The sequence below is a fragment of the Manduca sexta genome, chromosome 12 (genome assembly GCF_014839805.1).
Source record: "Manduca sexta isolate Smith_Timp_Sample1 chromosome 12, JHU_Msex_v1.0, whole genome shotgun sequence".
Taxonomy (NCBI): Eukaryota; Metazoa; Arthropoda; class Insecta; order Lepidoptera; family Sphingidae; genus Manduca; species Manduca sexta.
Genome location: NC_051126.1, coordinates 14,212,044 through 14,224,132, shown reverse-complemented (window position 1 = coordinate 14,224,132; position 12,089 = coordinate 14,212,044). Strand labels below are relative to the sequence as shown.

At 36.7% G+C, this 12,089-nt stretch overlaps 1 protein-coding gene across 1 annotated transcript in view; it reads left to right on the top strand.

The window, feature by feature from the left end:
- The window catches only part of LOC115448757 (protein singed), a 54,863-nt gene that overhangs the window by 28,453 nt on the left and 14,321 nt on the right, over nucleotides 1-12,089 (top strand). Inside the window, exons 2-5 of the mRNA XM_030176310.2 lie at nucleotides 415-631; nucleotides 4,956-5,064; nucleotides 8,437-8,584; nucleotides 9,388-9,573. Coding sequence (XP_030032170.1) covers nucleotides 418-631; nucleotides 4,956-5,064; nucleotides 8,437-8,584; nucleotides 9,388-9,573 — 657 coding nt within the window. The 5' untranslated portion in view covers nucleotides 415-417. The remainder of the gene's footprint in view (nucleotides 1-414; nucleotides 632-4,955; nucleotides 5,065-8,436; nucleotides 8,585-9,387; nucleotides 9,574-12,089) is intronic.

Here is a 12,089-nt window from a genome sequence, read left to right as displayed (position 1 = left end):
TCTAGACGGTAGTTTTAGGCAATAGTGGTACTTATTATGATCTGCAGAAGACATTCAGAGGATTTTGATGCTGTTTTCATATATAATTAGGGGTTATAGCTCTTTCGTGCGTATAATAGATTGGATATTTGGCGAATTCTTAAATTATCGTGCTAGCCCAAGACTGATTTGCATGCGTAACAGCTTTTTCCCGGTATGAAAACAATTAAATGAGAATTAAAAGCACAATATTTTTTGCTGATTTCGAGTTTCTACAAGTATTTTATTAATCAGTTCATTCTTTATACAGAGTATTAGCTAATCCCCTAAAAACCAAATATCAACTTCAGTATGATTCAACCAAATTCATCTTCGACAATAATGTTGATTTTAGTTAGAAATTTTTAATTTATCTGTTAATTTTTCGATCATCAGGTAATGATGAACGGGCACAGCAACGGAGACATGAACGGAGCCGGCGACATCATCACCCAGAACCAGCAGCGCGGCTGGTGGACCATCGGGCTGATCAACTCGCGCTACCGGTACCTCACCGCGGAGACCTTCGGCTTCAAGATCAACGCTAACGGCACCAGCCTCAAGAAGAAACAGATATGGACGTTGGAGCCTGCCTCGGGGAATGCTAATGACAGTGAGTTATTTGCATGTTGTCTCTTATTTACTTTTGAGTGTTGTAGCCAGTATGAATTACATCTTCCTTGAAACTGTTATTGTTGAGTGTGTGTTTTGGTTAGTGAGGTTGTCCAAAGCCAAAAACTCTCATTTTATTTTCCTTTTTCAAAAGTCTTAACGTAAGTACCTATTATTTATTTTTTGGGATTACTTATGTTGTGATCACTTACAAATAAGCGTTTGATGATCAGTCAAAATTATATTTATGTAAATTGTCTTATACTCTTTTAAATAGTCATTAATCTACCATCGCTATGGAACGTGTTAACGCTGTAAAAAAAGAAGTGGCGCAAGAATCATCCTCAACAATACGATTTGGGCAAATAATAAATGATGGTAACAATGGAAGTCATAAAGGAAACCTGGTCTAAATATACGAAATGGCTTTCTTTCTTTTCATGGAATATACAAACCGACATAATATTTAACCGATGTTCCATGGTTATCAACACATTCAAAAAGCATTGACAGAATAGCTTGTTCAATACCAATATAAGGGTGGGCTATAAATACACGCTTACACGTAGTCTAAACACAAATTGGACGGTAACACAATTTGGGGGCATCCCCTTTGCGCTCCCTAATTGAGGTAAGCACCCCTCGGGCGAGGTCCTTCATTGACGCGGGGCCATGAGAGCAGCGTATAAATAGCGTTTGGGACTACACATCCACCTTTTGTTGTCTTCTCGGAAAATAGTAATTAAGATGTGGTATATAGTCCTGTTTACCAAAGGATTGTGTATTGGTTTCGTTGATTTATTGAAATTCTAGGTCGCAAGGGTGTGTTGTATGTAGTTTTGTTGTGAATAAATTTTGCAAGCACTGTATTTAAGGGAAGACTTAGCCAGTTCAAGTTTGTAGACGATATGAGACTTTGCTGATTTAGCACCCAATATACTGTGTGAAATCAACAATTAGATACAGTATTTTAATCTCAAGTCTGTCTACTGTTTATAGAGAGCGTGGTGTTTCAACGAGCGACTTGCTCTTTATTGTGTAAAATACATTGCGTGGTAAAGGTCTATTAAAATGCTATGGAAAATAGTTCATAAACTATTAGGGGCAATGGAAGGGCGTAAGGCGTGCCTTGTACTAGATTTTCCTATTCGTTAATTAAAATTGTATTTAAATTCATAGTTAATTATATCATGAAGTTCATCATGGCTTTAGCATTTAATCCTTGATATGAAAATGTGATTGTAACTGATGTTAGAGATAAACCAAAATAAATATGGTATGTATTTATTTAGACTTGATTGTTAAATCTTCGAGCTTGTCAGTACCCTACCATAAAATATGATGGATAAAGTCCTTTAATGGCGGGTAATGAAAAACATTGCACCCCTCCTCGTCATCGGAATTTTGTCGACCTCCGATAAGCACCAACTGATACCAAAATAAACTCCGTAAATATGTTTATATAGAATAATAAATCTGTTTCTGTTTATATATTAACAAATTTATATCTTATTTACTGATAGTGTTTTAGCTTTTTTCTCGTCATAAAAGTACATCTCTGGAATGCAAAAGTAGGCTATACCATTCTGAGACAATGCTGCTTAATATTAGTGAAAGAATTTTTTTTATCGGATTCAGAAACTCGTTCAAACGAAATCTCTTTAGCTTTATAATAGAGATCTGTTCGATTAAACTCAATATAATCCTATACCGAGTGGGTAGTGGGCAGTGACCCTGCCTGGGAGACACATTAAGTGGTCCGTTACAGAGAACAATAGCGCCATTCAGCTGATAACTACAAACTGCACTTACACGCCTTATACAGTCAACAAATACTGCTGTTACGGTCTTTAACCTGAGTCTATGTTCCCTTTGAATAAAATACTGTTTTTAAATCGTTCCAAAGTGTTTATACATATCAGTGGCGAAGAATCGGCGAAGAGTGACATTTTCGAAAAGGAACCTTACAATATATAGGTACTACCAATATGCATAAATGCAGTTATCTAGTCTGCGTTCTAATGGTAATTAGATTTTACATAAGCTACGAAAGGGAAGCCGGCAGGAATTGTTGTATGAACCCTTCGCAACTGATATTTTTATAACCGATTACCACGCAACACTGATATATACATATATAACCACCAGGCAACATATCTACGTATATATTTCATTTTATCGTGTCACTGCATGAGCATCATGTCTAAGGCTTTATGGTCTTTTCAATTCAATTAACGATCGTAATTGTGATTTTCGTATCGATAGCAAAAATGGACCAATGGGAATAAAGTTTGTTTGGCATGCTTACAGATGAATTATTGTGATTGATTTATTATCGTATCGATTCGAAGATAATGAATTAAATGGTTTATTGTCATCAACTGTAAGGACGTTGCTTCTAAACCAATACTTAACTCATCGAATAAAAATGGAGCCGGTTAGGAAAAAAAGTCCTTAAATTCCTTTCAGTGCACATTGATATATATTTTTTTTATTCTAACACACACTTCCCATTCATTCGCCAACATCGCTGCGTCTATAGCCCGACGTCTCGCCTCTCCTCCCTCCACGGCGCCCCATTGTCAAGGTCTCCAGCTGGCACCCGATCGATACCCGTCCCTAACAGGTGAATTTCAACTATTCCCAACCCCTCGCACAGGGAAATGAGAGCTCGGAGCCGTGGAAATGTTCTACGAAATGTTATAATATGTCTGTCATGTTTAGTAGACAGTTCTCTTGTGTTAGTCCGTCTAACTAAGGTTTTGTCTAGATTTCACGGAGGCTAAACAACGCACTCAAACAAACCACACAAAGCTACTGTGTTTTGGTTTAAGCTTAGACATTAAAGGACGCGGTTAGTATTATTTTTTCTTCCTTCTAAAGCAGACGTACCCAAATTTTTTACTTGTATAGTCTCCTCAAAACAAACAAGTGTAATCATTTATTTATGTGTGCGTTAATAACAACCGCAACGGTATAGTATGCGTGTTGCACTTTCTATTCTGTGATTCTCTATGTAGTAATATTGATAATGACAGACTTTTGTTCCCAGCAAATGACAAAAATCACATGTCGTTTCGTTTCTGGATGGTCAAATTTAATGCCGATCAAATGTATTAAAGCTGTCATTAATTTATATTACGCAATGAGTCGATATTGAATTCGTCTTAAAATATAAAAAATATTATAGATACTTCCTCTACTACTAATTTCCGCATTAATTTATGCTTGTTTGTAGAAATTGGCATGAGTTATGCGTATTTTCCATAACTTTAATATCTAGTATGTTTGCGTTAACAAGGGGTTGTTCATTAGTTAAGCTGAGGGGGAGTTTCTACGGAGGGATTAGTACTGCGCAATATGTGCAGTTGTTTTCTGTTTATGTTTCCATAGTTTACATTATACATCCTATTGTATTATCTTGTAGAGACTAGAAGGAAATTCCATAGTTTCCTGTGTTTTGTCACGCTAGATATTATCTCTAGCTACATGTTATGTGTCTAGATAGATTTTATCGCGTATAATTAGCAAGCATTGTTTGTAAGAACAATTAATGTGGTATTTATCGAAGATTTAAGTTCAAATACTTCTTCTTTTCGTTTATTATAACTGCCACCGTTTAAAATGATTTTGCCAATGTCGGATAATTAAAGCAGATACATTCTAATGCTTCGGTTTCATGATCGTTATGCAGAAGTTAAGAATTTGTAAATTTTATTATGGCTGTCCAATTTCTATTGTCCTCGACTCTTTTCTTATCCAGATGTATAAATAATCGCCGTGTTTGGTTACAACCATTGATTATGTAAATAAATTAAAATAACTGCCAAATTATGTTGTTAAAATTTATGGTGGCATTTGTACATTGATATGTGAAAGTATTTAAATTTTGCTTTCGTAATGGCAACCATAAGGAAGCTATTGTCTATAAAAATGTTATATAACAAAAGAATATTTAAAAATTGTTGCGAATTCATTGTAATGTAATAATTATTTGGAATGATATTTAAATGACTACGAATTATCGTTTTTTTAAATAACATTTATAAGATATGCCGTGACGTAAAGAAATAACTTCGTACACCTTTTTAAGCACATTGCGCGAACAGAGTAGGAGATTTGCCATGATTAAAATTCACATAGGCAAGGAAAGCAGAAAACTAAAATATGTGTTAAAATATATTAATTTCAACCATTGGACGATCACTAGCCAAAATAAAACAATCTACCATAAGTTTTACTTATTGAAAACCCCAATGCATTCTCTAGACTAAACAAAATCCAATTAACACTAAGTCAGTTGTTTATCAATCATGTTTTCACAGGCATGATCTACCTGCGGTCGCACCTGGACAAGTACTTGGCGGTGGACTCCTTCGGGAACGTCACCTGCGAGTCTGAGGAGAAGGAACCCGGCAGCAAGTTCCATATCAGGTAATATATATTATAGATGATTTACGGATATTGGAGTAGTATATGGTGCAATCATGTTAAAGACCAGATGAAATAGCGCATATTGGAGGAGACCTATGTCCAGCAGTTGACTAAAATATACGCTGATGATGTATCGTGCAATAAGTTTTGTGTTCAGACTAGCAGAAAATCAAAACCTTAATTATTGAGGTAACAAAACAGTGGGACACTAATTAATCATTAACTGATATAAAAACGAATTGGCAATATAAGTTGAGGAAAAAGCCAAGCTCTCTTCGGATTTGCCGCATACCCACCCCTTCAGACACCGTTTCCCAAATGTCAACGAACCTATTTAACATTACTGCGCCTGGAGTACTATTAAGATTCTGGTTCTAAGAGCGAGGATGTATCACGATGCGTGGCGCCGCATGCTAATCACACGCGTGCGTCACTCACCGGAAGGGAGCGGACAGCTTAATGTGTTTACTCGCTCTACGTCTGTCTGGAAGTCTTCGAATAAAGATGGATTATATGTAAAAGTATAAGCCTGCAGTGAGCACACGTTAAAATGTGGACTATGTGATTACCACGAGCAGTGAACGCAGTGCTCTTTACTATGAAATCAACGCGTCTGCAGTTGATTATTACTTATAAAACTAAAGTTTAAAGGTATTGGAACGAATTAAAGTTGTAACTGACAATGCGTTTAAAACTTTCAGTGGGGTGTATTTGAGACAGAGAAATGTGTCGGTACTACGTAAATTCACAATTTACAAATTGTACATAAAAGGCATCATGATCTTTCAGACCCTACAAAAAACAGGCTAGTTCGAGGAATGGTGTTTCAGGGTATCAACTATATAGCTATAAATTAAATTCGAAAGAAGATTGGCGGACGTCGCATAGCATCATAGATGCAGACTTTCTCTTTATTGGGAGTTTAGACTTCATTGTACTTAAATCTAAATAAAATACTTAAAATATTGTGAACTATATAGTACAACTAGTTACATATGGTACGGACTGCCGAGACGAATGTCGGCAGGTTCAAATCCCAAGGGCACACAACTCTGACTTCTAAAAATTATATGTATTCTTTGTGAATAATCGCTTGCTTTAACGGTGAAGAAAAACATAGTGAGGAAACCTGCATACTCTCTTTAGAAATTTTGAAGCTGTGTGAAGTCTACCAATCCGCACTAGGCCAGCGTGATGGACTAAGGCCTAATCCCTCTCAGTAGTAGAGGAGGCCCGTGCCCAGCAGTATTATTATATATCATTATTGTGCACTACTCAACCAGGACATAGAATTAATCCTTACCAACAGGAAACCGCGTTTCTGCCATTAATATTGATCCCTGGTATTATCAAGCCAGTTTGGCGCTTCCGTTGCTATTGTTCGGCAGTTGGCAACCACCAGGCAACGCAGATAAACTACCTATTGTACATGACTCATTTCACCGTGAGTCAGTCTACCCTTTCCTTTTACGTCGGGGTAAATAGGGATGGTATTTTTTATATAGAAAAGAAAATGTAATAGGCATAAAGGTTAGCGAAAAAATACATATCTTTGTCATTCTTATATAACAACTGTATGTTACAAGGACTGTTTCGTACCTCTAAATATTGCTATGAAATTATCGTATAGAAATACTGATCGTATAGAAACTCAAAGTAGAGGTTTATAGGTACTCCAAAATAATGTATAATGGTAGAGAGAAAAAAAATCTGAAACGACTTGTAGTTCCAGAGATAATCTTGTTCAAATGAAAGCTGCAACTTCGTAAAATATTCGTACTTTAGAGTAGTTTCATGCGACTTCTACAAATCTAATTTATTTTTATTGTAAATCGGATTTAAAAAATAAATAAATAAGGAACCCTTGTAACATTGAAAATTCCGTTTTAACATTTCAAGTGCAAAGTGAACAAAGAACGACAACCCCCAAAATTAATAAAGGCACGAGCTTAGCCCCTAACGAGCGCTCGAGGAGCCCTTCAGCGGATGCCCAAATATAACTTAGGGTAATAAACAAATTCCTACTTTATATGAGAAGATCAAGGTCGCTTTTGAGTTGACATTTTAATAAAAGGGTGTCCCTAATTTTAATGACGCGCGTGCCTGACTTGTAAAGGTAAATAGTTTGAATTGTCCCCTAATGTTGAGGGAGATTCCTCCGCATACATTTTAATAAGCACTTGTTCACCCTTTCACATTTTGGTTTTATAACGTGGTTTTTTTAATGATTTGGTCTGTACCATGTTTTATATATTCAGTTTTACAAAGTTATCAACAAATAGTTTATACGTTTTTTTATTAGTTTTGTTATGAACTTGAAATGTATTCTGAAAATAAAATATCCAAATTCGAATTTGAGTTTCGTACAAATGTAATTCTAGAATTAAAATTTCCAAAATATATGCCGTCGGGTGGTCGGAATGTTTGACATTTTGCCTGACATTACTGAATGGCATCGTTGGCATTTCTAGCTCGTAATGTCATCTGATGAAGAAATTGTGCCACACATTAACACCACTCGGGAGAATACTCAAAATATATTCTGAAATGTCAACGGTACAGTGCTGGAATTTAGTTATTTTAGAATCTAGACCGACTATTATACTGAAATGTTGATAAAATTCAACCACATACGCTTAGTATAACAGCATAAAAGAGACTATTAGATAAACATCTTTTTGGATGAGATGTTATTTATGTGTGCATTCATTGTCACAAAAGAGTTAGTATACGTGTTGCTCTTTCTATGTAGTATCAACATCGAGTGACAGATTTTTTGTTCGGCATAATAAACACATAGCGTGCCCTTTGTAGATCGTCTTGGTGTATACTTACGGTAAAGACGTTAATCTAAAGTCTCCAGGCACAAAAGACTGAAGCATATTTCGCTATAAGTTATGACTTGATCCCCGGTATATTGATTGATAATATTCCTCATCGGTGGGATATAAAAACCTATGTTCTTCGTCGTATATGGAAAACCAACATTCTCTTACGATATTCCCAGATTGATATAGTGGATATAGTATCTAGAAACCTGTAATCCGAAAGACTGCCAAATTTTTTTATGTTTTTAAATTTAAATTTTGCCTTTATCCATAAACATGCTGTATATGACACCTTGACTATCTCGGTACGACGCTGTCCAAGGCCACAGGTTCGCATCCCGAGTCTACCAAATTGATATTAGGATGTTCCTGCTCAGCATTATCCTGGAGTCAAATCTGGGCCCAGAATGATGATAACTCATAACATCATGGAACAGAACATACATGTCGGAAATTGGGTTAGGTACTTGGGTGCACGTCCGCTTACCTTCAGGGTTAAGATGTAAGATGTTTCGTGTTGTATTAACCATGTATGTTTCTGTAGCGTGTCAGACGACAACAGCGGTCGGTGGGCGCTGCGCAACGTGGAGCGCGGGTACTTCCTCGGCTCCAGCTCCGACAAGCTTACCTGCACCGCCAAGGTGCCCGGAGACGCTGAGCTGTGGCACGTGCACCTCGCGGCCAGGCCTCAGGTAAGGCCTTATTACCATTTAAGTGAAGAAATTCTTACTCATTAACAAGATTTGTAAAATTTTCATCGCTGATTCTTTTGATTTTTTTTTTGTGATTTAGAAGAACAAAGTACGCTTTGTTTAAATATTATTATACCTCAAAGGAAATGACGAAAGATATATTATCAATTGATGCTACTTTTCACTTTATCGTGGTATGCTGATCACAATAAACATTGTGCATATATCTGAGTACTGACATGAAGATGCTGTGATGTTTTAAAAAATTCCAACATTTTAATATAAATGATAATGAAGTATTACTACAAATCAACAATATTTTTCATGATATTAATGAAAATGTGTTTTCTATACAGGGCCATTTTTACATTACGCTACTAAATTTAGTTTTGATAACAATGCGCAAAATTCTTTAAAAAAACATTTTTTTGCCAAAAATCCTGGTTACGGATTAGAGATTTTTTTGTCATTTTGTAGTTTAATGTGGCACAGTCAGAGAGGTAAGTGTGTATACCTCATAGTTGCCAATTCACATTGAGGCCTATGAGGCCTCGCGACAATTTCCCGGCCTTCTCCCTCCACCCATCCGAAAAGAGTTTCTTCTCCTTTCTTCATACTTCCTTTCCCAGATATCCCGCCCAACTTACCTCCAGATCTCTGCAGTGGCTAAGCCGGGGCATTCCAGTATCCCCTTCGCAAGTTTCTCCAGGTGTTGACTGCGGGATCCGATACAAAAAAATCTAACCTAACCTCAATCATAATCAGGTGAATCTCACCAGTAAACCTTATTTTGTGTTCACCAGGTGAACCTGCGTTCGATCGGTCGCAAGCGCTTTGCTCACTTGTCCGAGTCCCTGGACGAGATCCACGTGGACGCGAACGTGCCCTGGGGCGAGGACACGCTCTTCACGCTGGAGTTCCGCGCTGACGAGGGAGGGAAATATGCCCTTCACACCTGCAACAACAAGTATTTGAGCGCTGGAGGGAAGGTAAGAACATAATGGATTATATAATTACATGTTGAAGGATTGTCTTGGTGGCGTAGTTTTATTGCGTCCGCGGTACCATACTGCTCTGAGGTTCCGGGTTCGATTCTTGGGACGGGCAAAGTGAGAATTTTTTGGTTAGTATTATTCCGGAGTTAGTGATTTGTGCCCGATATTGCGATAGGCTCGTCCCCTGCAACATTTTGGGAAGAAAGTCACTTGGCGTAAAGTTGGTGCCCTGGTTGGTTTTCTGCCTATCCCTTCTGGATAAAGACTATTTATGTTTTTGTACTTGTTATAAATTTACTGATTTCGATGATAACATTGAAAAGGTTTAACAATTAATTAATGATAAGATTTGTTTTCTTATATAGATACTGTGAGATAAAACATCAATATTAAATTCTTTTTTAATATGGAAAAACATAAAATCACAAAACATGTTTAATATCTAATATTTCTCACATAAAAGACACATCTCAGAGATGTTCAAACGGAACTCGTCAATAGCAATGCCAGTACAAAAAGCCAGTGTCGCCAGACAGGCGCGGGTCGCTGGCGTGCAGTCACTGTCGCGCGGCGGTCGGGCCGGCGGCGGCGGGCGCTGCGCCGTGCGTCTACGAGTATTGATTTTTTCGGATTCGCATTGCAGCATCCGTCCGCTCTCTACGCCGCATTAGGCTGAGATATACAATAGTTCTGCAGATGCGTTTTGAATAAAACTGAGTTAAAAGAGAGTCATGCAATGGGGGTTAATTTAGCTTACCTCGCTAGGTGAGATATCTATACGGCTGTTTTATGAGTAATTTTATGACCTACGCAAGCTAAACTAACGCCTAATTTTCGATATGCAAGCGAGGATAATTTTCTGGGATCAGCCTGTTTATATCCGATTCCAAGAGGCCGGCATAATTGTGTCGACTGCTGCGGAGTAACCATCTCTCATCAGTCGACATTCTATTAGACCCCACTCCACTTACCATCAAGTGCAGTGGGGTAACTTTATAACTAATATAAAAATATTTTTAAGACATAGAAAGAAGAGAAATAGCTTTAGGAGTGATATAATGGACACGGGAATTGATAAAAATATTCCATAGATAGTTTACATTCGTAATAATGTTATTTTTTACTTAACGCCTACTAAGGCCCCAATTTTAATCATATTATTTACCACACATCTTAGAATATTAAAAGGGTCAGTAAATATTATTAAAAGTAGTATACTACGCAACTAACCAAATATTCAAGTTTTAGGTGTAAATAAATGTTTTATAGACTTACCCCCTTATTCATAGACGTTTTTTATTGAGATACAACAATATTAGCCAATCACAACGGCCCTATGGCTTCGCACTGCGAAGGCGGCCATGCCGTCAGCACTGAAAAACAGACTAGTTATCACAGCTTTACTCCGTCCTTAGATAAAAAACGTCTATGAATAAGGGGGTTAATATTGAACCCAGTAATGATAAATTTCCCCGTGCATTACAAATTGCGTGGTTTGTAAGCGTGCATATAACGCTGTTCCAATATTTCAACGCAGTGAAGACAATGCGTTTTGTTTTCGCACATCGACTGCACGAGTTAATTTGTGTCGCAGTCGGTTTGCGAACTTGGCGTTTTTGATGAAATATCGTTTTGAATCTCATTGATTGAAAGAATTGGTAATATTTTCAGAAAAATAATGAACGATCCCGTACTATCCTTAAATATTGTATTATGTTAGCGTTGATAATGAAATATCGTGTTGAATTTCATTGATTGGAAGAATTGGTAATATTTTCAGATAAATAAATGGTTACTTACTATCCTATTGTATTATGTTATTGTAATTTTATTCGCAGTTATTTTGGCATACGTGAATGAGAATTAAAAACGAGTCGAAACAATAAAAAACTCTGTTATTAGATTGCGTTTAAAAATAAAATGTAAACTATGGGGAAGCTAATAGGTTACATAAAACCTGAATAATTCGTTTTTTGGAATTCTCATATTTTATGTTGTAAAGAAACGTAACAACTAAATAACTTATTAATATGGTTGTCAGTCGGTGAAAAAATATGTCTAAACCAAAACAATAATAACAAGACTACAACCACTGAATATAAAAAAGTTTTCAAGTCCATACTTGCTTCAAACGCAAGACTCTCGCAGAATGACAGAACACTTATTGAATGACACTGGTCAGTTATTAGTACAACTACGTAAAAAGAGAGAAAATTGTATAAAATATCATTTATTTTGAATTTCTTATGCCAAAGAAGAATAACGAGTGATATTTGTTGGAAGCTATCACCACGGTCCAAAAACACCAGAACCCTGTTCATTTACAAGCATGACATTTACAAGACAGTTTGACAATTCCGCTGCTACCCTTGAGCATCTAACAAAAATAATTGTATTCACTATTTACGGAAACAACGATGCAAAATGTCTGTTTTAGCGAACGTCAACGTCTGTTTTACAAACAATGGGTCGGGCTGTGCGCGTACGAGGCGTATTATTTGATCATTAGG